The sequence below is a fragment of the Anthonomus grandis genome, chromosome 1 (genome assembly GCF_022605725.1).
Source record: "Anthonomus grandis grandis chromosome 1, icAntGran1.3, whole genome shotgun sequence".
NCBI lineage: Eukaryota > Metazoa > Arthropoda > Insecta > Coleoptera > Curculionidae > Anthonomus > Anthonomus grandis.
In genome coordinates, this window is record NC_065546.1 from 35,248,723 (window position 1) to 35,275,961 (window position 27,239).

Below are 27,239 nucleotides of genomic sequence, written 5' to 3' on the forward strand. Positions count from 1 at the left end.
AAATGTAGCGAGTCTTAGCGAGACCTTAAGTCAGCATTGGCTTCCGAGCGTCTTATATTAGGTGGCATGTTTTGTAGCAAAATTATTTTTTGATATAAACTTATTGTTATTAATTTGTCTAATATACCTATGTAATACCTAACCTTTTTTAAAAGCTAAATAATGGGTAATTTTATTATTATGTCAGACACTCTATCACGTTAATAACGGCTCATTCTTGACAGTATCAGAAAATCGTCTAATAAAAATTATTCTTTTTTTATGTACTTAAAACTATTTATGTTTTTAGGTTCTCTACAGTTTTCACTGATAAAAATAAAACCTAGTTCGCCGAGCCATAAACTCGATCCCGATCCAATACCAAGCTGTTCTGATAACACTGGAAGTCTATGATAAAACTTAGTAGCTTCTGCTGTTTTGTTTAAAAAAATATATGTTTTTGAGTGTCACAAAAGGAAAGTTTTTGTTCAACAACTGGAGAGTCCAATTATAATTCATCAGAAAGCGACTTCTGTATCAATATTATCTGAATTGCAAGTTCCCTTATCATCTTTTGACGGCAATGAATTAGATCAAAGACATGAAAAATGTCCCATAATTAATGAGAATAAAAAAAACGTGTACAGCGAGCGTATAATACGATGTACAGCTGATAAGTCAACCTGGATGAAAAATTTGGCGAAAAAGATAAAAGATCAAGGAAAATCATATGTGTCGTCTACAACTAATAAACCAATGAAAGAAAGAACTACGGAACCCCCGTTTCTGCACGGCTGAAATGCTACTCAAATATACCAAATGAAACAAGAGAATAAAGTCTCCAAGAATATTGGCGTGTTGGAGATGCCAATAAACCGCGCGATGATTATACATATGTATATATATATCCGCGCATATGTATATCCATGTATATGTATATCCGCCTCGTCTGTATTGTTTGTTAGAATTAAACCCAAAGATTGGCAAATATCAGTACCATGTCCATGAAAATTAATAGCCATAGAAATATGATAAAGGTACAATGTGCATAGACCACTGCGCATCCAATTTTATTAAATAAGAAGGAAGCTGTATCGCCTAATGCAGACGATATACCGAAGCGTGTCGTTTACAAATCGCCAAAAACTAGACAATCCGCTATACTCACATTTGAAAATGTTATTTAGAATCAGCACGAACTTAATAAATATACCTGGACTGTCAATTCAATGAAAAGTAAATGACCACTACTAGGGGGCCGCCCTTTTTGCGTGATTGTGTCCTTTCGATGTTGGTCACTCTGACAAATTTTAGTTGTACCAATTGTAGGGAAACAAAACAATTAAAGTTTTTGAGAGGTTATGTTTACAAAAATACAAAATAAAAAGTTACCTAAAATGAGACCAAGTTTCAATCAACTTGGAATAGATGCATGCACTTTAAAATATTTGTTTTATTATTCTGATAATTTTGAATTTTATAAATCTAAACTTAAAATTGAATCTTAATACCATGGAAATGATTATCTTCATTTAAATTTTTGCTTGTATTTACTTAACAAGTTCAGTTAAAAACACTTTTATTTTCTTTCTATTTTTATTATGGCGAGTCTTACTTTCCTTCCATGTACAGGGTGGTGCGATTTCGACTGTTTTAACAGAAAACTCGTATTTTCCGAACAGATAGAAAAACATTGATTTATATGTCATGAAAGTTATCAAAATTTTACTATGTCAAACTGTTTGGCCGCTAGGGGACGTTTCTTGAATTTGGTCGATTTCGGTAATTATTAGCCATAACTTTTTTGCTATTAAAGATATTTGACTTCTGAAAACACTTTCTCTTCAAGTACTTTTTAATGATAAATATTTTTATGTTATATATTTTTATACAGGGTGTTTAATAAAGGTGATATTCCAAAAAAAAATTTTCTTATGGAACACATTATTTTTTCTTCTTTTCAAAAATTTATAACACCATATATCTCATTTTAGCTGTTTTCGATTGTCCTTTTTCCATTTTCCAAGTCTTAGGCTATATAGAAGTAGGCTTTGGTAAAAAACAGCACATGTCATATGTGACAGCCAGATAGAAAATTGTTTATTTCTCCTGGTCAGTAACATATTTGAATTTGCTGTATTTAGAGCTATATAGTGCTCAAATATTTAGAGAATTGAAAAAAAATTATGAAAATTACGAAAAAGTTGACATGTTAAAGTGCTATTTTCTGTCTAATGAAAATTCCGAGGCAGCCAGTGAATTATATTTAAATACCTTTCCTGAACGTCGTCAACCAGATAAAAGAATATTTCCAGTGTTAAAATTAAATCTTGTGAAGCACGGAAGTTTTAAAAAGCCAAGGCCCAAAACTTATGCTGTTGGTGTTGAAGCTGAAATTCAGGAACTTAATATAATAGGTGAGGTTTTAGATCATCAGAAAAATTATATTGTTCTATCATAAACAACACAAACAATTCACAATAATTCGGTTTTGAGAAACAGTGAACCAAACACCTTTAAATAAAGATGGTGATACATTATTCACCTATTGAATAAGGAGGAAGATACATCGCCTGTTCCAGACGATAGTTAGACGATAGACAAGCGTCGTTTACAAATAGCCAAAAATTAGGCAATCCGCTATACTCACATGTCAAACGTCAGCGTCGCCAACTTCATCACCGTTATTTAATATATTTTTTGTTGGCAACAGTAAAAATGTTCAGAGTGACCAACATCAAAAGGACAGACACAACCAGACCACTATAAACATGGCGGCCACCAGGCAGTGGTAATTTTTGTGTATCGTGGACATATGCATTAGCAGTCCAGGTATATTTATTAAGTTCGTGAGAATCAGTCATATCGAGTGATCGTCTTGAGTCGGGATTTTAAAATCTCAATGATGCTTTCAAAACAATGTCAATGAAAAAAAAATAATTTAAATTGTGACAGGTCACATGTCAAACGTCAGCGTCGTCAACTCCATTACCGTTATTTAATATATTTTTTGTTGGTAACACTGAAAATGTTCAGAGTGACCAACATCAAAAGGACTCAACCACTATAAAAATGGGGGCCACTAGGCAGCGGTAATTTTTGGGTATAGTGGCATATTGGGTATAGTGGTCTATATTTCTGTTCTGTGGTGGCCATATGCATTAGCAGTTCAGGTATATTTATTAAGTTCGCGAGTTGAGGTTATTTATTTTATTCTTTCTGTTTACAAATCGAAATTTTCAATATATTTATTTGTATTGGGTGCATGTTAGTTTTTTTATATATTTTTTTAAATTTATATGTGACAAAAAAAACACAGGCAATGCAGCTATATTGTCGTGAAAGAAGACCAGTGCTGGGCGATGTTTATCGATATTTTTGATCAAAAACATCGATCAAGAAGATCAATCGAATCCATGTTTTTGCTATCGATGTTGTATTAAGTTTTAATTCACTTATAAATTTACAAATTTTAATTTATAATTGAAGTATTTATTTATTTAATTTTGATTAAGTTGGTCTTCGACGTTTTCTTGACATATGATATTTTAAAGCATCGATGTTACCTTTCGAAGTCACCATCGATGTTTCATTGCGATGTTTCAGCACTAGACCATACAAATGGCAGCCATGGTCATTAGATAATCGGTGCAGATCTTGGCCCATTCTACCCTTTCTTTATTTCTATGTAAACGGTGCGATAATAATGGATTTTACTACACGTTAAATGAGAGTAGAATTTGGGTCTGCAAAACATCTTTAAAATCTATATGAAGTAACAAATTAGTGAACGTAAGCGGTCACTGGTCAGATCTTTAAGATAGTAAATGATGCAGGTATTCCCTCATGTTATGCAGAGTTTTACAAAGATAACTTATTATTATACTTGTTTTTTATTTTTTTTTTACAGAAAGTCACATTATAATATATGACGCAAGAGTTAAAAAGAAAAATTTAAAAACGCATTTTTATTTGGAGAAAAAAGATACAAGTAGTTCTCAATTATAAGTTTGTTAACTTAAGAATGCAAATTTTGATGTATTAAACCACAACAAAAGCATTTTATTTGTCAAACTAATACAAAAAATTAAAAAAACAATAATCTTTAAACCGCGCTATACTGACTTGTTGAAATGTTAATATTTGAGTTATGACGTTCTTCTATAAATAGAGCTAAATCTTGTTTTTGCAATATATGTTTCAAAGCTTCAAATTTGATAGTCTGTTGGACCTCGGATGACAGGTACAAAAACGTTTTCATATTAAATTATTAGGAAAGAAATGCACCTTCTATAACTGAATCGCTTGTGATAATATTCCATTTATTTAATAAAAATATTCACCAGAAATGTAAAAATCCGAAATCCTGTTTCTATCCTCAAAATCATCCTCAAAAAATGTCCTATATAAGTCTACAAAAAAATATGAAAATATTTTCAGTGTTTCGTAAGTTATGCCCAAGAATACCCACTAACGAATAAACATCTTGTTTTTTCAATAAATATGTGTTTGAAATCTTGAAATTTGATGGTCTGCTAGACCCTAGTTTGATTTTGAAAATTGCCTCTAACTCTATATTTAACCCAGAATTCCCTTTTTCACTTGTAAATTCATCCTGAAGCATTTCCCTATACGAACTTAAAAAATACCTTTAAAATCAGTTACGTCATAACCCATTCCAGTAACGGGCACTCTAACCACAGTATTCACCAAACTGCTCAGTGGGTTATAAACGGTAATAATAAACCTCCCATTTCCTTCCGTGTGTTCGCACTGGCTAATATTCAACAAAGGACAAGTGTTCAAAGCCAGATCCTGCTCAACAGATACATTCGATAGTTTCCTGAAATAGCACAGAATTTTTTTTTTTTCAGTAAAAAAAAATTACACAATACCTACTTAATGGCAGCAGTTGTAACAATCTCACACTCGTCAATACCCCGCTGAAGCTGTCTGGCATAATCGAAGGCCACATGCTGTTTTTCTGTGCCAGTTATGGCGTCGTGGTGTTGCATGACTCCCATGGCTTCCCTAAGGGCGTTTAGGTCCACCCGGTCTTCTGGTCCAAGATTCGCAAGGGCGTATAACTGTTTGCAAATCTGCAAGAAATTATTTCCGGACCGTTCGAATCGTTTAACCGTCGGCCTGGAGGTGAAGTAGCCGGTCCAAAAGGCGTGAGGATCAGAAGCGTATGGGAAGAAATCGTCTTTTTTTACCAAGAAGGTCTGTTTGCCTTTGGTTTCGCTGTTGATGGCGTGGACGTAGCAGGAAGGGGTCGAGTAAATTAGGTTAAATTTGGACCCGGTGGTTTTTTGACGTTGGTTTACGTATCTATGAAAAAAACATGTTTTTTATAAATAATAGTTTACTTTAGTCCAGTGAGCAGTCATTCCGAAACGAGTTCGAGAACAAAAATTTTCGCATGAATTACAGAATGAGCTATCCCTGTATTATAGGCGTACAAAAAATAACTTACAGTATTAATTTGTCCAAATTTTTAAACCACATGTCGGCGTCCTGGTAGTTAAAATCTTCTCCCATGGTTATTAGTAAGTTGGTCGTGTTGTAGACATTAGTCATGTTGTTTAAATATTCGATAAAAGAATCGACCTATGGATAGAAAAACGTTGAAAAATTAACGACAAATGAGGCTCTTTGGTACCTTTTTGTCCACATTATACTCGAAACTCTTCTTATCGTCAATAAAAGGGTCGTCACTGCAAAGCATATCGAAGCAAAAACCGGGTGGAGGCGAGTAGTTGTTGTATAAAATGCTGGTAAATATTTCATTTGCTAAAAGAAAACGTTTATGTGTAAAGAGTAAGTGCGTAAAAAGTAAGTGCGTCGATTTTCTCTGAATGAAACTTAGGCGTGGTTTTTGTGGATAATAAAAGAGAATTTGGTTCTCAATAGTTTCATATAGCGAATTTTCTTATACTTTAAGGTTAGAGGCAAGATCAAGGGCAAAGATTGCCTTCGGCTAGTCTACGAGAGTGGCGTGGGCAAGCTTAACAGAATAAATTACAATGTAAGCATCCCCTTATTTAAATACCCTTGTGCAATGTCACCCAAATCTTGCCTTATTAGGGCCGTAAATGTGATACTCAAAGACATTCGTAAAGGCAAGACAACTATTAGAGCAAGACGGTAAGACCTGTACGTATACTGATTTCTTGCCAAAGGTGAAGAGTCCGGGAGACCAAGACCCCGGGAAAAATCATGGTTTCATGATAATGAAACCACTGTATAACCACACAACAAAAAAACAAACTAGGCCTGAATGATAATCCAAACTGCATATGCGGAGAGGAAGGAACACTAAATCATCTAATATTTGACTGCCTATGGATGAAAAGAAATGCAGAGAAAGGCATAACACGGCAAAAGCACAACACAAAGAGCCAATAAGTATCAAAAATTTACTCAGTGCAACAAATTCCAAAGCGACTCAAAAAATTGTAAAACATTTAGGATTCAATTGTAGAATATAAGTTTTGGAGATTTTAATATAACTTTTTTAGACTATGAAAAACCGCAAACAAAAATTTCATGAGTGTTCTTAATGTTTTGAATCTGAGGCAGGTTATAGATACACCTACAAGAATAACTCAAACCAATTCTTCTTTGATTGACTTAATGTGTAGTAACTTACCCCATTTACAAGATTTTGACATGGAAGACATCCGATCATATGTTGATTTATGCCAACTTTGATTTTAATGGCGATATCTCTATTCCTAAGTGCTTTAAATATAGACCTTTAAATAAAATAAATTTTATTAATTTTCAAAGGGATCTTGAACTTATAAATTGGAATCATTGCGATCGATCGCATCTGATCGCAATCTATGCGACAGATAATATAGATGCTAAAGAAAACTTCCTTACAAAATCTATTCTTGACATTTTTAATATTCATGCAACCCTGAGAATAGGTCAATCAAATAACAGAAACTACAGTCCTTGGATGACTGACATTGTCAAACTAATGAATAAACTTCGAAAACAGGCGCTAAATCGATATAGACGATAGACGTCCTAAACAAGCTAAGCATTGGAATTATTATAAGCAATTAAGAAATCTAACTACTAACTCAATAAGATTTGAAAAAAGATTTATTTAAATAGGAAGCTTCAAAATAGTAATGCTAAAGAACATTGGAGTGAGTTAATAAAAATAAATATGCTAGGTTCCAAAACTAATCAAATACCTGATAACTTTAAAAAACCAAACGAAGTTAATGATTACTTTACTTACTTCTCTAAGATTGCTTCTATACCAAAACAAGGAACAATTCAGTTTTATCTTAATAATAAATTAACTTATCATCAATTTTCGTTTAACAATGTTACAGAAGAACAGGTTCCTAATATAATACTAAAAATTAAATCAAAAACTTTTGGAATGGATGATCTGAATATAACATTAATTTTACTTTGCTATCCGTTTATTATTCCATTCTTGACCCATATCATGAACTGCTGTTTGAGCAAATCATATTTTCTTAAGACTTGGAAGCTTGCAAATATTTCCTTTACACAAGGTAGCTAATCCGACCGAATTTAGCCATTTTCGATCCATTTCAATTTTGCCTGTGCTCTCAAGTATTAGAAAAAATAATGGAATATCAAATCAATTATTTTGGAATATCAAATAAAATTATTTTTAAACAGAAACAGAATTCTTCCAGAGAAACAGCTGGTTTTAGATTGAAATTTAGCTGCAATACTGCTCCTTGTGACATAATAGATGATATAGTCAGTGATCATGATCAAAACCAAGCAACTGCTTTGGTTCTATTAGATTATACTAAAACGTTCGATATGATAAATCACAAGTTGCTACTCGCAATTTTAAAATATGTTGGGTTTGAGGAAACTGCTTACAATCTTGTTTCTTCATATTTAACTGATAGGTTTCAAAGGGGAGTTGTAGAGGATATATTTTCTGATTAAGAGCGGGTAACAGTAGGCGTTCCTCAGGGATCAATATTGGGACCTTTGTTTTATAGTATTTTTATCTCAACTATCGTAAAATCCCTGCAATACTGTCATTATCATCTATACGCTGATAACACGCAAATATACAAGTCTTTTCCGATTAGTAACTCTATTAATGCAAATGCTGATTTAAACAAATTATTAACTGTGTCAAATGATCTTCTACTTAAAATAAATCCCAGCAAAAGCGTGGCTATATTATTTTGTCCTGCAAATTATCGGACGAATCTCATGGATAGACTGAGTATTAAATTAGGGAATGATTATGTATGTTTTAAGGATTCTGCGAGGAACCTAGGGCTTATCTTAGATAACTGACTTAATTTAAGGAACATGTGAGCCTCTGCTTAAAAAAAGAATTTTTAAAACTAAAATTAATTTATGCACACCGTCATTCACTGACTTCTTGAGATTCACATAATAAGGCTTTAGTCTTGCCTTATTATGTGAATCTCTAATACTATCAAATTTTAATTTTGCGGATTTGGTCTATGGTCCTTTTTTGGATGTCGTTGATATAAACCGTATTGAAAAAATGCAAAAATACTGTTTACGTCTTATATATGGATTACGACGAAGACAACCTGTCTCTTATAAGCTAAAAGAATTGGGGTGGCTCAGCATGGTTAAAATACGCCTTTTGCACTCTTTGTGTTTATTTTATAAAATAATAAAATTTAAAAGTCCGCCCTACTTGTATAATAAGATTAGATTTCGGACGGATGTTCATAATCTAAATATTCGACGACAATACATTTCAACAGTGCCAAATCATAAAAAACAACTTTTTAAGAAGTTTTATTCATATTTGATCGCATCAACCATAAACAAATTTAAAATACATGATTTTACTAGATCTGCATGGTGTTTTAAAAACTATATGAAACAAAACATTCTCTCTGGTCTCTTAAAATATAAAAGAGAAATAGTTTAGATTTATGATTATTATTTTCTTTATAATTTTTTTTAGTCCTTACTATGTATTAATTTATATTAATAGTATCTAGTGGTTAAAATTTTATAGTGCTTAAGAATTAAATATTATTAAATATTCTATAGCCTTTTCTTGTTCCAATATTTGATCAGCAGTGCCAATGCATATACCGTTATTTTTTATAGAATCTTGTCAATTCAAGGCTTCATCAGCCCTTTTTTTGTGTAAAGAATGGAAGCTGAAATTGTCTTTTATTCCATGGAATTTTACTTTTTGTTTGTATGGCGTGTATTATTATTATTATTATTATTATTATTATTATTTAATTAAGAATGACACAAAACTATAATTCTGGTGCATGGTAAATCATGTATGTATATGCTTGAATGCTATTTCTTTCAGCAGTCAAGGGGGCTGTTATGCAGTAATAGACCCATTATCCCTCACTGAGGGTTAGCAGAGTCCAATATCTTTGGAAAAACATAAGACGGTTTTTTTTCTGCAATTCCTATGGTTTGGAGATGGGGTCTTAAATGCCAGTGTCCCGCTGACTTGTCACTAGCCGGATTTCGCGTCTCTTTAAGCGCAGTACACATTTGGCTATACAGATTATAAGTTCGAGGCCTACCGGCCATTGCGTGAATAGAAGTGCAGCGAAGAAGTCTCGTTTCCTGCATAGCCTAAGTAGTCAGTCACCCAGACAAGCTGAACCCTCCAGGTCTCCTTCACCACTTCATCCAGGAGCTTTATGCACTCTAAATACGACCTTGGAGCTCACCTTTTTGCCCTTAATAGCCTGAATGGAAACCCTGCTATCGGAGCAGATTGACACGATAATATTACGGTCGGTGTGCGGAGTTCAGAATTTTCTGTTCGCATTTTAACACAGCGAAGACTTCAGTCTGGAAGACAGTAGCGTGCTTCCCTTCTGGTATATGGAGATGCCCTTTTGGTATATGGAGCTCCACCACAGAATCTTGCACCAGCTCTATTGAAGGCCCATTGGAGTCCTGCCACTGCTCTCTGGTTGTTATATGTGTCACAAAACCCTTACGCTGTCAGAGCTGCCATATAATGGCCCTCAGAAGGAGAGGACATTATTGGAGTGTACGGCCTGATTGCCTCTAACTGAATCACAAGGTCTGGGAGTGAAAGGCTCAACAGAGTCTCACGCGCTCTAATTGTGCAGTTCCCATAGAACCCGCTATGCTTAGGCATGCAAGGTGTTAGATTCGAGCCAGTTGATCCCGATTATTTTTTGCTTTCTCCGGACAGGGCTACCAAACGATAGCTCCGTATGTGAGAAGAGTTTTGACAATAGATGAGTAGATCCAGTAAAGAATCTTAGGGTACAGACCTCAGGCGCTACCGGAAGCCCTCTTGCAGACACAAAGGCGCGTAGGTAGCCTTTTTAATCCTGAGGTTTGCGTGATTGTACTAGGAGAGCTTGGAATATAATGTGACTCCCATAAACCGTACTCACTGTCCCATAAACCGTACTGGAAGAAACGACAGCCCCACCCATAAAATGGTACTCCTCGTGGTATGCTATTTATACCACGAGGTATAAATAGCAATAAAAGAAATGAAAAACAAAAAAGCAGTGGGATCAGATAGAGGCTGAATTTCTGATGCTGTTGGATAATGAAGGAATCGCCTGGATTTCCGACATCTTCAACAGAATCTATAACTCTCGAAAAAAAAAGAAAATCCCTCTCAAAACAACTGGAACAAAGAAGTGCGAGAGATATCGGACCATCAGTCATATGTTAAAATTGTTTCTTAAAATCATCTACAGAAGAATTTATATGATCGATATCCGAAAACCCATAAGTTTTTATAAATGCAAACGAAACCAGAGATCCAGAGACGTCAACTGTGGGTATACACCATAGTTGACGTCTCTGGATGCTAAATCATGCATGCCTAATCTTTCATGAAAAACCATTTGATCACGTTTAGCATAATTGAAATGATAAATATCTTGGAAGAGGCCGGCTGCGATGATAAAGATATTAGATTAATTTTAAATCTCTACTGGAATCAGACAGCATTCTTAAGACTCTGGAGATCGAACGGAACAGGTGAAAATACAACGTGAAGTATCTAAGTTATATTCCGAAAAAATGTTAAACGAAGCTCTTAATGAACTAGAAGAACATATCCTTTTAAGCAAAGCCAGACTGAATAATATTCGATACACCGACGATATGATGGTGATAGCGCATAGCTTGGAAGCACCACAAAGGTTTATGAACCATTTCACGCAGTACAATCAAGAATAGAGTCTTAATATCAACGTAAAAAAAAAAACGAACCGGAGTATTTAACAGTATTGCTACCTTGTGACCACCATAAATAAACAATGGGATAGTGTACAAGAAATAAATTGTCGTATAGGAAAAGCAAGGACAGTATTGCACAAAATGAGTGCCATGTTCAAAAGTCACAACATATCTCTTGAAACGCAGGTAAGGTACTTAAGATGATATTTGATGATGTTTTTTCGGTTTTATTATATTGCCTACTTAGAACATTGAAAGGCTAGAATCAGCATTGCCGTGGAACTGTGGGCACTTTGTTTGCTTGCATAAAATCATAATAAAAAATTATCACTTATTTATTTTGACAGGCAAAAATCAAGACTACCTTTCCTCTTCAATAAAATATGAAGCATTTTCTTTATTAACATACGATAAGATACTCTATAAAGAAGTCAATATTTAAAGTAAAATGAATGCAGATTACGTATATTTGCGAAAAATGCAACAATATCGCAACGCCGCTCAATCGCATTGTTGATTCCACCGACACAAGAAATCTTTACCAGTGACGTCGTCAAAAAACATTTACTTGATAAATATTCAATAATAATAGAATATGCTTTAAGTTATAAACAATATTACCGTTTATGAACTCTATGCTTTTTTTTAACGAACTTCACTAGAGTAAAGGTATCAATCTAATAAAAAGCATTTTTATAGAAATTAAGCGCCCCTTACACGATCAGTATTACTGACAGTCTTGAAGACTGACAGTATTTCGTCAGTATTTTTCACGCGACCTCACACGATCAGTATTTTCTATCAGTCATCAGTCTGCTCGTATCGTCTCCTGTGTGTGTTCAGTCACCAGTTTGCTCCAATCCTCTGCTGCTTGAAGCAGTTAAAGCGTGTTCGTTCGCGTCATTTATCTGTTAGTTATTTTGCTATGGATTATAAAAAGAAAGCTTGCGCTGCTATTATAATTTTACATTTAAAAAGTGCTAAACGTAATTAGCAAAAGAGACGCTGGATTAAGCAATGGATTAGTCAACGTGAAAAATATATCCATCTGAATTTATTAAATTTTATTAAAGACAGACCCCGAGGCTTACAAAAATTATTTCCAAATGACATTTCCGAGATTTCTAAGCGTATTGATTTGTTTTTTTTACATCGTCAATGGTCACATTCGGTTTGTACTGCACAAAAATTTTAAGCAGAGCTTCATATCCTCTTCTTTTCTTATCTCTGTCACAATATTCAGATATACTTGAATTCCACAATTCTGGCATAGACCTATAAATATAGGTCTATAAATTGCGTTAAAATATATTTTTTTCCTTGTTCTTCTGCTTCACACAAGTCAGGTGAAGCTATCGAGCTCAGAGCGGTCGTTTCCTGAGTGTCTTCCGTTGTGCACGGTACTCAACTTATCTCTGCCTCTGTCTCTGCACGGTGCACGATGCAATTCAGACTGACGACTGTTGGAATGATTGACAGTCTCGCCCTCACACGGTCAGTATTTTCATCAATCAAATTTCAAACCTCAAATGCGTCCTTTTTCCTTTTTCAGCCGAAAACTAGAGAAAACACAAAACCACAAATGCCTTAGAAGATGTTATTTTTGTGCTTAAAATAAGACATACTTACTTTTGATTTTTAATCCAAAATCTAACACCAATAAGTTAAATTAATATTTTTAGATGTGTTAATATATAGCTCAAAATTTCCTCTTTTGAAAATGTGTATACACTTGATAACAGAGAATGCGTACATATGTGAGTAAACAAAACACCCCCCTTGCCCTAGTGCACATGTTGAACTCAAATAAAGCTTACTAATTCTAGATAATCAATGTTCTAAGATTGCGTAGAATCTTGGACACTCACAAAAGCCATCACTAAAAATCTGGAAGCATTTGAGAAGTGGCGGTATAGGGGAAAATGTTCAGAAGACTACTCACATTATAAACATAGAAGTGCTAAGAAGAATCAAAAAAATATAATAGAACTCCTGTATTATTAAAAAGAGAAAACTAGGACATGTAATGAGCAATAAAGATCGATACTCCGCCCTACTGCAAACTATAATATAAGAGAAGGCATTGAGTAAAGGAGGGTTCGGAAGAAGAAACATTATGGTTGTGGAACTTACGGACTTGGTTTGGCAAAAGCTTAATAGAACTGTTTCGAGCTGTTGCAAAAAACTTGTAATTGGCATTATCTAAAACGATTAGGTACCTGAAGAAAAAAAAGTAATAATTTTTTCCTGGCTGGCTTCAGGGATAAAGACAACTTTCACCTTTCGCCTTAACTTGCGAATGCAGCAAGAGAAGTCTTTAAAAGTTTCACGATATGTGGTGTAAGTTCATCTAACCCAGTTTGCAGGAAGCATAATTATAACACATCTATGCCCGAATATCTGGGAATGATTTGATTGCCCATTTCATCCTCTCGTAGAATAATCCTTCTAGCATGCTTGTATTTGACACGAATAAGAGCCTGCGAGGGAGAACGTCGGGCGAGTTGGAGCCTGACGTGCCTGATGTACGTGCGTAGCATAACCTCCAAGGTTTCCAGCTCATTAGTTGTAAAGCTTTTATCAGGAAATTATAGCTATTGGACAATCCATCCATCCATCTGAGTGGACAGCTGCCCTCGAATGCTGAGACTATTGCACAAGTCAGGTTGATGGTCCCGATCTGAGTGCCCACCGGAAGGGTGTAGCGTGCCTGCATATCTACAAGACTACCGAGTAGTTCCTCTCGAAAGTAATTCCTGAGATTTCTGCAGGTTGGGGTATCGATGGTCAAGGATCAAATGTGTTTGTGGTCCGATATTGCGACCTTAAGAGACTAACCACGAGCCGAACGGTTTCACGACGTTAGGTAAACCGATCGTACGATCGATAGCATATTGGCCCCTATTGCAGTAGAAAGTAGGGACACGGTCATGGTTGAGTAGTTCTAGCCCGTTTGAGCACAAGAAGTCTCGGTTCTTATTTCCGTATCTCCACACAGTCCTTGGTGCCAACAGTGCCCTGGTAAGTTCAGAGTTGCTCCATTAAGGCAACGTCGATATTGTAAAGGAATTATTAATAATATTAGGCAAATTCTTTAAAAGCAAAGTAGGTTACATTTTATTTATTATAAACATTAATAGTTGGTTGCAATATTTGGTCGACTTAGATTATAGCAGCTATTTGCAAAATAAGCTATATCGCGGCTCGTGCCTAATTAGGTAACTGTGACGCTGTTCAATTGCTTTTTGTATGGAAATATTTTTCAATTCATTTAATAAACAGTTTTAGATGGGGAATCTGCTTTGTTTTAATTGCCCTAAGTATCCAGCTATTACAATATTAAGCTTATTGAGCCTTTTGCACGAAACATCAGTACGTCTACTGCTGCTCTGTGCAAAAGGCTCTTCTGTGCTATAGATAAGTGTGTTCTGGTTTATTTCTTAAAAATGCTCTGATAGCAACAGAGTGACAAACGGGTCTTAAATGCTAACCTTAGCCTTTTTGAAAATTTAACTCAGAAGTCACCAATGGATCTAATCCATGGAGACATGATGAAGGACAAACCTATCATTACACTAGCAAACTAGTGTAATGACTCATACACTATCACTAGCAAAAAATCAGATCTTGATAATGTTTTCTTTTTCTAAGAGATAATTTTTAATTACATCGTAAATGGTGAACAACCCAGCAGAAGGATCTAGTAGCAATTTTTTTAATAAAATAAGAATTAAAATATTTGTGTGTACTCGTAATTAGCTAATGTTTAGAAAGAAAATATGTTTGCTTTATATTTTCTGAAATATGTTGTTAAGATTTTGAGGGATTTACTTTATCACATTATACTACAATATTTTGACATTAAATTAAATTAAATTAAAAAAAGCCGTAACAATCCACCAAAAAAAAAAATTGCATTAGCAAACATAGCCGGACAACACCTAGGTAATGTTAAATTATATAACAATTGAGGCCGATAATTTTCCAGGAATCATCCCCAAAATCTTCTTAAAATAAACCATGCCCATACTTAGAAAATTGAATCGCGGGAACTTACGGAAGAGGAAAAGAAATTTTGGACGTGCTCATTATATAACATAACGATTTTGGTACTCACTTAGACTATCACTGCCGCTCCAAACCATTTCCGGTGACTTCGTTTTAAATCTGAGGGTCTTTTCCTGGTAGTCGATACGCCCCAAAAAGAAACCATCGAAACCCAACTCAGCGAAAATGTTCGCCATTTCTCTGCTGTGTCCAAAAGGATCAATTTGCCACGCGATCTTTGGTCTACCGCATTCGCCAAAAGTGTCATTTAATTTCCTAACAAAGAGAGACAATCATTTGAGTTAAGTGAGAGCGAAATGGGAAGAAGTGGCTGAGCACCTGAGTCCCCAAGTCATTTGGTCAATGATAGATTGATAGTGCGTCACTGCTTCGTCGTTCATACTCCATCCCCCACTGATAAATTCAAGTTGGCCGTTGTTTACTAACTTGCGCACTCTAGATTTGACGATATCGTGTTGTTTGATCCACCATTTCCAGAAAAAGGCGGTTTCCACGTAAATAAATCTAAAAAGTTTGATTAACTAATTCAGTTTACTTATGGATACAATATAATAGATGCATGCATTACTTTCTAAGCCAAGAAGCAGTTGAAAAAGTGGAAAAGATGGGAGAAGAGGAAGTTTTCCAGGAGCACTAGCTGCTAAAATTAGTTTAAATTGCCAGAAAAGACTTCAAATGCATGCAAGAAATACAAAAGTATTTCAATGACCATAACCGATGGACAGGCTGGACTAAAATGAGCAAAACAGTTTCAAATGAAATTTACCTTCTCTCTTTATTCCTTGTCAACGATTCGATAACGTTATCCAAAATATACTGAACTCCAGCCCGTTGAGTATTCGTGTTACCTAAAATCAAATAGTTGAAGTTTCTTGGACGTTTATTATATTTATAAGCGTACTTCCATAGTAGTACTGATCGACTGTTTTTAGCCATCCAACGTCATCGTGGGTGTGAGGTACTATATGGACGTTAATAAATCCCTCTTTTAAAGCATGACACGACTACAAAAAATGATTAATTAAAATTGCCCAGTAGGAGAGTAAATGAGTTACCTGGTATCCACAATTATGATATCCTGGGGGCACGGGAGGGTCCACTCGTTCCTCAGATAAACCATAGAAGAGACTTAGGATCAGGAGAATTTCCTTCATGTTGTTGACAACTGGACTGAAAAACTCTATGCAACGTAATAATATGGACTTATTATATATCAGCTTTAATCTAGACTATTTTAATAGATGTTTGAGATGGTATAGGAGACCATACACCTTTAGATGATTTAATAAAATCTTGCGTCAGAGGTAATTTTGTCAGCCAGAGGTCCTAAGTAGGAAACTTTGATCTTTTAGGGATATCGGTGAGCATAATTTAGGAGTCACTTAAATAATGTCACAATTTTTTCAAATTTATATGGCGGGAAATCCGGAAAATACTAGGCTAAGGATTTACCAAATATTGATTTTTATTTAGAGTATTTTTAGGAAATAATAAGAATATTCTTAAAAGTATTTTAGTTAAAGAAAGTGCATTTTTCACCCAATAATTTCAGATCACAATGTTTTTTAAACCTAAAAAACTCTCTGAGTTAGAGGCGATTTATTCAACCAAGATTCAAGAGCCACCGGATTTGAAAGTTTTGAAAATTATTTTGCAATGACAAGATGTTTATTCGTTGATTCGGAAATTTTTGGGCAAGAACTTGGGAACTTCAACATGATTTTAATTTTTTTTTTCAGATTAATAAAAAAAAAGAACTTTCCTGAGAATAGATTTGAAGGAAAAACGTGCTTCTAGGTTAATGATTTGTCTCGACAGGGCAGTTTTGATTGATCATTTTTTTGGTAGTGTTGCAAATTGTCATGTCACTTTTTTATAAGAATATTTTTAGAACATAATAAAAATATTCTTAAATGAATTTTGTCAACGAACGTACGTTTCTTACATAATAAGTTCATATCAGAACTTTTTTGGTACCTTAAAAAAAGGCGATTAAGTCGACCAAGGTCCAAGAGCCACTAGATTTGAAGTTGCGAAAATTAATTCGCAACAAGAATTATATTCCTTACTGAATATTTTCGGGCATAACTTGGGAATTAATAAACGTATTTTAATATTTTTTTCAGATTAATATGAGGGTTTTTTTTAAGGATACATTTAACGATAAAAACCTAATTCTAAGTTCAGAATTTAAGTAGTTAGGACAGTTTTCTTCTGAATATGGTTTCTTGAGAAAAATCTGTTAGTGTATTGCCATAAGAAAACCATAACTGCGGTCAGTGGCAACTTAATGGTTGTTTATTTTCGCTTCTTATCAGTATAGTAATGAACTCGAAATGTCGATTGTTCTATGTATTCAAGAGCCTTTGTCTTGTTAAGATTTTGCTAAATTTACCCGTTTTGTATGTTAATAATGCACCAAATGCACGCATTCGAGCAGATTTAATGATATCACTAAATTAGCTACTTTTTGCAATATATGGCAATAGTGCTTACATAGATAGTTACGAGTCCACTCGTCTACGCCGATACCGGTGTTGTCACATGTTGATTGAATTTATGAAATTGGTTAATTTTTTTCTCAAATCTTCTTAAGTGTGTTTTCTAATTCTGTAAATAAATTTTAGTTCAAATTCTTTAGAGTAGAGTCTATACCTACTACTTTTTTCATCATAAGACAATAACCTGAAACCGTTCAGCCGGATTTCATAATCCCTCTCTTAAATATTCAATCACTTATAAATAAATTAATAGAATTATATGCTTTTATTGATTAGTGTAAGCATCTAAATAATTTTATAAAATTTACTAAACATTGGCTAAAAGAAAGTGACATAAGTTTTGTTCCTGGATTTACAATAGTATCAGATGTTTCCAGAACTATTTATGGATATGGTGGCTGCATGATTTTAGTAAATGATGAATTTTTACCTAATAATTATCTTCATCCTAAGTTTAATTTAATAATCTTCTTGAAAAGACATCTTTGAGTGAATGAAGATATCCATTATCTATACATATAGATTTCTTCCGACAGTAGCTCTTTTTTCAGTAAACTGGAGGCGTTGTTATGGCAAATTCCACTATCTTCTATTGTGATACTAGCTCCGACTTATTTGCAATAATAAGACTGTCTATAATCTATTTAGATATTTTAATTTACATATGCATGTTAGTTCTCCAACCCGTGTGTCTCAGTGCCATTTATCTTCCAATTTCTGTTTTGAAATGGTTAATTGATGCTGGTTTCTCTGATCACTAAGCAGTTCTAGGTCACAATATCAGCTGTACAAAAACCGAAAAGATACAAAAGTATTGCAATACTTCACAATACTTCTCGATCTTGTAGGTAAATTTTATATAAAAAATATTGCAAATTTTCAAAAAACTTTTTCTGTGAGGAACTTAAAAATTGAAAAAGAAACTATGGCTTACTGAAGGCATAAAGGTGTCTTCCAAAACTCTCAGAGTTCTTCATTACATCAGAAAACTTACAAGTGATTTGCACTTTCACTCTTACTTTAATAAATACACTTATCTCTCTATATAGAAAACTTATAGGGTTAACTTGCATTATGACAGGCGCCTTTCTACGGCATCCAATAAACAAAAGTTGGTCAATTATAAATGATATTCGAAGTAAAAATTATTTTACTCCAAAATTAAACGAAAGTATATTGTGCTCCAATTTAGTAAATACATACTGCTCTGTAGCTGAATGACTGACCAAACATTTTTTTCAAACTGCTGATCCTTTGAATTTTGTCTCTACTATAGTACAACTGTACGTAATTCATTTTATTTTCTCTCTACAAAATCTGAAGCAAAGCAGATCAATTTGACAGTTAAGAACAAACACAGCTTTTGTTCGTACTGATTCATTAAAGGTCTACTCTTTATAATTACTAATCCTAATCAAAACTAATCCCTATCCACAAGAGTGGAGATAAGTCGGAGCCATCATATTATGCATATCTAAATCTCTCAGACAATCTGTCTAGAATTGTGGAAAAATCTGTTAAAAGTAGAATAATATCATTCTACTCTAATATCATACTACTCACCAGTTTTCGAGAGCACCATAGTACCACAGTATCAATGATGCTATTTTTCAGTATTTACGCTAGTATAAACGGTGGTGAGGTAACTGGGCAGCGCTCTGTGATATGTCCAGGGCGTTGATCATCGAATTCTGCTGCGTAAGCTTCACCGCTAGGGTTTTGAGGCTTGTCACTTCTATGGCTTCAGTCCTATTTGTCGAGATCTCTCAGTCCTATATGTGGAGTTTTCCAGAGGTCAGTTCTGGGTCCTGTTTTGTTCCTTTTATTATTCATGATCTTACGTCACTAGGGATTGCTAGCAAATTTACGTTATTCACAGACGATATCACTATTCTTTGGCACTGTCTTTTGCACTCTCCTTTTATTACACCTTTTTAGACTACTATTTTATTCTTTAGGGACTTCCTCCAAGTTTCTTGGAGTAATCATTGACTTTGAACTAAACTTTAAATATCATATTTTAGCTTATTAAATAAATTTTCCCAGGTTGCTTTACAGGTCGAATGGGGCTTATTGAACTTAAATGTTACTTATTCAGATTAGTATATTTCACCCTTATCGAGTTATGATTAAGGTAAGGGATCTTTTTGTTTTTGGCAATGTCCAATCATACCTTATTTGTCCTTTAGAAACGTGTTCTCAAATGTACTTTATGCCACAAAGAATATAGAACATTACAGATCACTTTTTCAAAAGCAAATATGTTAACTTTTTATAATTTATTTATTTTGGAAACTGTTAATCTGATTCATAAAAATCGCCAAAAAATTATATCTTGTAATAATAACTACAATAATCGAAATGTTTCGGACTTGATGCTACCAATTCCTCACACCCTAAAGCAACGCCGTGAAGAGTCTAAAACTTAGAAAGAAGTCTATAACTTACGAGAGAATTACGATTTATAATCATTTGCCATTACATTTGAGATATTTCTCCATAAAACTGTTAAGAAGAAATATTAGCGGTTTTTAGCTTATATGGCTTATTATAGCATAAATGAGTATTCCTATCGTAGCTTCTATATAGTTCTCCATTTTATTTTATCTTATTTCTTTTAGTATTTTTAATATTTTTATTTTTACTGCCTTATCTTAAATTTTTTATCACTTCATTTTGTTTGGTCTGACATTAAGTATAAAATATAAAACATTTTGTTTGCTTGTTAATCTTTTATGTCAATCCTTTAATATTTGTTTTTTTTTCTCTTTCTTACTCTTAATCTAGTTTTAACATTTAACTAGTTAACATTTTGTCTAGTACACTATGATTTACCAAGATGTAGTAACTGTTGAGTATAAAGCTTATTCTGACTTTGACTTGTGACGAGCACGCTTCATCGGTATTGCCACGTGTTAAGAAAATCTGACATTACTTTATTTATTTAAAATTTGGCAACCCCCATCTCTATTAAGGGTGACCAAATTTTATTTTGCTTCCGAAATATCTGAAAACTGGCTATAACAAATTAATTCTTGATTCTTTTAAGATAGAAAAACAGCTATCATCAGTCTTTTTCCCCACTATTGTTTCAAATCCATATGCACTTGTGGGTGTACCGTCACTACACTGTTTGATTATATGGCATCAACGCGAACCCGAACAGCTACGAGCGCTGACGAGTGCGGTCGATTAAGCTCGCCTACTGACCGGACTAAGAGAGACATTGTTGTCAAACTGGATTAAAACATCGGTAATAGTTTTATGAATATTTTAATAAGCAATAAGTAAATTGTATATCGTCGAGTTTCGATCGATAATCGCTCATATTTCATCGTGTTCTCGAGTTTCTGCCACACTTTTCATTATAATCTCTCGTCGTAATTTTGTTTGCTCGACATCTCATCGTACTGGTTGACGCGCAATTTTTTGCTTATCTTATCAGAATTTTCCTTTTTTTTGGTGGTTTTGTTGTGATTCAAAACGATCGCGAGTGATCCTAAACAATATTTTCATTAATATTTTGCATTTTTTCCTAACACTTTCAACCATAATGTGAAAACTAAGATTCTCTTGTAAATTGTAAGTATATTCAAATATCCAATGACCAGCAGATTTACATTAATTTACACGGTTTTCTTGAACAACACTTAAAATCTCACCTGAAATTGATCAATTTAATGCTCAAGAACGTAAAAATCAGTTTTTATCTATATTATAAACAAATTATCGTTATCGCTGATGATTGACGTAATTACATTACCACCTGACGCTAATAAAATTATCGTATTTTTGTGTGTGGTTGGTGAAAAAAAAAGGTAACTCAAAAAATAATATTTTTTAAAATTCCGGATAATATAATATTTTCGCTATGCCTCGGAAACTAGACACAATTTGGAAACGTTAAAAACATATTATCATCAAAAAAAAATCAACTTCCTCATTTATTCAGATAACTAAATAACACATTACAATTTGAGAGCCTATTAAACAAATTCTGGCATAAATGTCATAAAAGTAAAGCATTCCGATGTTAAGTATATCATCGTCGTAAAGCTATTAAGTAGGATATCGTTTTTCTTTTTGAAATATGACTTTTAAAATATAATTTTGTACCACATTCAGAGCTTTGAGTGAGTTTATAAATTCTATGTAGCTCGTAAAACCTGAAAGCTGACCTTCTCTGTTCTTTTTCTCTTCTTAAGTTTTTATCAACTATCCTTCTGTAATCTGAGATAAACTACTATTTCCCCCTTCAATCTGTGAAAGGAAATAAAATTTAGCAATCTATAAATTTGTCTTTTTTTAATATTTCGTAATTTCTTTTCATTGAAAAAAATTATTTGTTTTCTTTTTCACAATTAAAAATAAAAAGACTATGTTATTAGCAATAAAGCTATTTTTTCCCAAACTAATCGAAAATACTCTATTTACGGGCAATTTTATATTTTCTCTCCTTGTATCTCGGAAACAAAATAAAACTTGGCAATCTTGCAACCATACCTTAAATGAATATAAAAACTTTCCAATTCAGGATCCACAGCGATATCTTCTATCAAAATAAATACATAAATCATATAATATACGATTTTATCAAAGCATGACAACACCGAGCTCTGTCAGATTTGTGGCAGACTGAGTTCGCGCCGTTGCCATAGGAGGCGGAAAGTAATGGATCTGTACTTTTTTAACTGTAAAGTAAAAAAAAAATACACCAACCTCTTTCGAAGCTTCCATTTCTTTAATTTCCCTTAAATGATGAAACTTTAAACGGTATTGATGTTCTATTAGGAAAGTTCAGAATCGCAGAAGGCTTCGTTAATTTATTGAGACCTTCACGATTACCTTGTAATAAGGGTAGAAAAACAAGTTGATTCATTATTTATTAAAAGTCTTTATTGGGGATTGTATTAACAAAAAAAAAACATAAATCGTCCACTCCATGACGCCGTTAATCTAAAATTAATTTTTTTTTGTGCCAGAAATTAACCAATAATGGAGCAAACCAGGAAACAAAGAAAATCAAACCTGTCCCTACCAGACACGACTAGAAACGTGGAACAACCCAAAAAGCATACCCTGGAACGGCGAAACACTTTATCCGAAGAAAATGTAACTACTCGAACAAAGAAAAAGGTGAAGTCACCCAAGGCGCCCACCATTCCTGAAGATGATACCACAGAGGAGAAACTGCCTGGGTTTAGCATAGAGAGCGAGAGAAAAAAGCTTGACAGGTAAATTGAAGAAGTATAGATTATGTATTAGCATTATTTTATTCCGAAGTTGCCTATTTCAAACTTTTAATGGGAATATGACAATATTTAATATCTCTTAGATTAGAAGTCGAATAACTTAAAAAAAAGTTACTTGCATCTAATATCATTCATAGAAATGTCTTTCCCGAATTTAACACCATTAATTTCGTAACTGTATCTTGAATAGTTCTTGAGACATTTGGCTTCCAAGTTGGCTTTAGAATTTTTGGCTCTTGGATTGTCATCTGACTAAAGCCGAAAAACCTGGATCAATTTGCAGTAGGAAAGTGTTTCCGGATATAACTCCTATAACTTCATAATTTTATCTTTAATAATTCCTGCAAAATTTAGCTTCCAGACAGAAATTTGGTGTACAAGCCGGATAGCTTAAAAAATTGGCTGGATAATTTATACTCATAATAGAACTTACCTTTATTACAGAAAGTCCTCATCAGCATCCAGAATAAGCATGACAAGTAAAACCACAAGGCTTTCATACGATAATAAGGCATATGACGCTAAAAGTGATGACGTGGCAAAGAGTTCCAGGGCACCCAGCGTTCAAAGCTTAGAGTATGTTCCACTGTGGGCTCCTATATTTTATACATTCAAATTTATGTTTCTAGGGTGTACCAGGAGCAGTACTGTTGCTGTTCTAGACGGACCAAATGCGAAAGAATTCTTCTAGTAATGGTGTCAATTTTAACAGTTATCATTATAGTTCTGGTGATAGTTATCACTGTTTTGGCTAAAAATAGTACCATAAAAACAGTGCTAGGAATATCGTGAGATTTTCTACATTTTGATGGTGGAGAAGTTCGATTGACCTTATTAATTTATTTTAATTGCAATGTAAAAGATGTATTTTGTGATAGGATTTAGGATGTTTAAGAGATTTTATACTGAATATACGAGTAAAGTTAAAGAAATGTATTTTTTTAAATCCATGATTTTACACCTAAAAATATTAGGGTATAAATTTTAGTGATATCTGATTTTGACAGGTATTTCAGTCATTGCCTAGCAGTCAAAAAATAATCACATTTTCAGAAATGTTATAGTCTAAAAGACCCAAAAATCGAATAATAACCCAAAATGCAAAGGGTATCATAAAAACCCTTCAACAGGGCATCCCCAAGCTCATATTTCCTCATTTCCAACTTCGTGTTTTGGCCAAAAAACTTTCTGTGAGGGAGGGGAGGGGGGCAAAAATTGCCGGAATACGACGCATGCCAAAGGTCGACCACCCAAACGTATGCGAAAGAAAATATCGAATATTATGCCACCATTCTGGAAGTTTGGCCCTATAAAGCTCTGCTAAAACTACTTTCCGGACCTTAGTGTCTGCCAGAGGCTTTGTATTGATCTAGAAAGGAAAGAGTGGAAATGTTGTAGGCTACAGCCATTCTTATTTTTACAAGAGAAGGTAAACCGTTCCAGTTTGTGCTTTTTTTAGTCCAATAAATTATGAAAAGATGTATACAGATTATAAATCTTTTTTTTGTGATCCTTCGAACCGCTTAACCAATCCAGTCGCATTAAAATGTTAATTCCTATTAAAATTCAAAATTATTTATATAATTTGTTTATCAAAAGAAAAATAGGCTTTTTTAGACAAAAAGAATGGTATCGTGCTCTTTAAAATCGTTTGACATCTGTTATTCAGTATACCAGGTCTGATATAACTACTGCTACTTAATGTTTAATAGACCTAAAAAAAAACAGAACAAAAGAATCAAAAAATATTTGGTAAAAAATTGTAATTAAAAAAAAGGAAATAACCAAAAAGAAAAGAAAAAAAGAAGTGTTTATGGTTTCAAATAATTGTGTATTCCTAATATTGAGGTTATAAGCAAATAGAATGAAATTTAAAAAAATAAAAGGTAGTTTTTGAATTTTGTTTACTTTGAACATAGAAAGATACATGTCATCTCTAGCCTTTTTGGCATATTCAGAATTCGGTTGTCTTTCAGATATTGGTGTCTATAAGGTATAGAGGTATAGAGTAAAGAAATCGCATACACGAGTTCTGTAACTTTTGAATTTTTCTACAAAATACACCAGAAAACGAATAACCATAAACAACATCTCCATAATCAAAAAGAGATGTTACAAGTGATTCGAAAAGTAAATATTTCTTAACCTATGATATACCAGTTTTTATTTATTATTTATATGATTTTCAAATGATAGCGGTCCACAAACATTTCCAAATTTTTTACCGCATCAGTAATAATATAAAAACAGTATAATATAATGCTATTAAAACTTATAATTCTAATGTTCAAATTATCTTTAACAAGCTCTTTAATCTGAGGATTTGGTTTACAACGATTAATTTTTAAATTGCGTTCTTATCCATATAAAGAAATATTATTTAATTCAGTACTTATGTTTAATTCTGCCTATTGAATATTAGAGTTTAATGGTAATTACAGTTAAGTGTCATCTGCATACTGAATAATTTGAGAGTGTTAAAGTCATTTATTCATGTCGGCAACATAAATTAAAAAAGTAATGGTGATAGAATTGAACCTTGAGGAACGCCTTTTTCTATTTTGTTAAACTTTAATTTTAGAATACTGTTTTCACTTTTAATCTCACACAACCGTATTGATCCAAAACGTAACTTTGAAATAATTTAATGGTATTGCTCGAAAAGATTATATAATGTAATTTGGAAAGTAATAAGTAGTGATCTATAGATATTTCAGAGTTAATTTGAAATGTTATGTTTGAAAAGAGAAGGACTCAAATAACCCCAGACTATCAAAAGTATTAACCAACTCTTTTCTTAAGAATGTGAAACCCAGTACTTGATATATTTGAGAAGAAGTATTTTTAGAGAACCATGTCTCGGATTTCTTATTTTGTTGAGTATTACGTCACTTTTATAGTAAAAATCAATTTAGAAAATACTATCTCACACGATCAAATTGTTTTTACTATAACAGTGACGTAAGACCCAACATAATAAGTAACTTATTATGAATTCCTCATAACAATACAGATTTTACTTAAACCATGTTTCGGTAAGCCCAGTTATGTTAAATTTGCAGTAATTCATATAATTTTTGTATTACCAAAACCAGTATTTGTATATCTTATATTAAAATGAGCAACATATAGAGGCCTCTTACGGGTTCCTTGGTGACCCCCACCGGTCTTATGTGCCATCAATAATAAAAAACACATTATAATAAATACATATGACTAACCAACAAAACCCTATAAGCAACATCACACATGCGGGAAAAATATTTAAAAACTGTTATTGAAAAACTGAGAGGCAGGACGCCATTTTGAAAAATTAAATTAAATAGACAATATTTTTCATAGGAGACCTTTACTTAAGCATGTTGAAAAATGCAATAGAACTACTGATCCTTGAGATTATTGAAGACAATCCTCATGAATTTAGTTGAAAATAGTTTTTCAACAAGATGGGGCACTGCCTCACATTAGCAGAAATGTAAGAGAATATTTGACTAATACTTACCCTAATCGGTGGTTTGGTCGTCGAGGGACTACCGAGTCTTACACCTCTGGACTTTTTTTTAAGGAGTACTTGAAACAAAAAGTCAACGTCATAAATAGAGGGACCATCTGGTACACAGATGGCTCCAGAATGAATAACAGAGCTGGATCAAGGCTTTGTGGTGGGATCCCACATACTCGCATACTCGTAGGGCATACTCGCTGGGGGAGCATGCCACTGTCTTCCAGGCCGAAGTATTCGCTGTATTAAAATGCGGATACAAAATCCTAAGTTGCGGACACCGCAATACAGTCGTTTTGCAATATGCTCGGACAGCAGAGCTGCCATTAAGGCTATCACGGCCGCAAAGGTAAGCTCCAAGCTTGTACTAGAGTGCATAAAAGTCCTGAAAAAACTGGTACAGGTTGGATGCAGCGTCCAGCTCGTCTGGATACCTGGCCACGCAGGCCATGCAGGTAATGAGGAAGCGGACTCTCTTGCCAGCCTGGGATCCGCGAATGTGCCGATGGGGCCGGAACCCATAGTTAGTATCGCCAAATGCGTTGCGGTCGCGTCAATGAAGGGTCTGCTGGACAAGTGGACCCACCGAAGATGAACTGAGTCCCCTGGTATGAGACAGGCCAAAGCGCACATAAGTAGGTGGGCCCTCTGCCTGTCTCACCAAAAATCTACTACGCCTAAAAAGACGCGAAATTCGGCTAGTGACAGGTCTTTTAA

General features: G+C 33.8%; 2 protein-coding genes and 1 long non-coding RNA gene across 5 annotated transcripts in view; 1 reads left to right on the plus strand and 2 right to left on the minus strand.

Moving 5' to 3' along the window:
* The window catches only part of LOC126743362 (lysosomal alpha-mannosidase-like), a 34,084-nt gene extending 17,637 nt beyond the window's left edge, over positions 1 to 16,447 (minus strand). The window contains exons 1-9 of the mRNA XM_050450410.1: positions 16,323 to 16,447; positions 16,169 to 16,271; positions 16,034 to 16,115; positions 15,586 to 15,771; positions 15,317 to 15,522; positions 5,642 to 5,772; positions 5,456 to 5,589; positions 4,879 to 5,310; positions 4,629 to 4,822 (exon numbers count right to left, since the gene is read on the minus strand). Coding sequence (XP_050306367.1) covers positions 4,629 to 4,822; positions 4,879 to 5,310; positions 5,456 to 5,589; positions 5,642 to 5,772; positions 15,317 to 15,522; positions 15,586 to 15,771; positions 16,034 to 16,115; positions 16,169 to 16,271; positions 16,323 to 16,421 — 1,567 coding nt within the window. The 5' untranslated portion in view covers positions 16,422 to 16,447. The remainder of the gene's footprint in view (positions 1 to 4,628; positions 4,823 to 4,878; positions 5,311 to 5,455; positions 5,590 to 5,641; positions 5,773 to 15,316; positions 15,523 to 15,585; positions 15,772 to 16,033; positions 16,116 to 16,168; positions 16,272 to 16,322) is intronic.
* Positions 16,448 to 20,899: 4,452 nt separating this feature from the next.
* On the plus strand, positions 20,900 to 23,952 carry LOC126743378 (uncharacterized). Of its 3 annotated transcripts, XM_050450439.1 has the most exons (5): positions 21,168 to 21,267; positions 21,310 to 21,350; positions 22,751 to 23,002; positions 23,465 to 23,596; positions 23,650 to 23,952. In XM_050450439.1, the coding sequence occupies exons 3-5, from the start codon at positions 22,764 to 22,766 to the stop codon at positions 23,810 to 23,812; spliced, it is 534 nt and encodes a 177-aa protein (XP_050306396.1). In that variant the 5' UTR covers positions 21,168 to 21,267; positions 21,310 to 21,350; positions 22,751 to 22,763; the 3' UTR covers positions 23,813 to 23,952. The 3 variants fall into 3 exon arrangements, with proteins under 3 accessions (XP_050306414.1, XP_050306396.1, XP_050306405.1); XM_050450457.1 differs by lacking the exons at positions 21,168 to 21,267; positions 21,310 to 21,350 and adding an exon at positions 20,900 to 21,021; XM_050450448.1 differs by lacking the exons at positions 21,168 to 21,267; positions 21,310 to 21,350 and adding an exon at positions 21,429 to 21,586.
* On the minus strand, positions 21,026 to 21,539 carry LOC126743394 (uncharacterized). Its single transcript, XR_007662856.1, has 2 exons — positions 21,431 to 21,539; positions 21,026 to 21,267 (listed from the first exon to the last, which is right to left on the minus strand). It is a non-coding gene; the product is annotated as an uncharacterized LOC126743394 (long non-coding RNA).
* Positions 23,953 to 27,239: the final 3,287 nt, after the last annotated feature.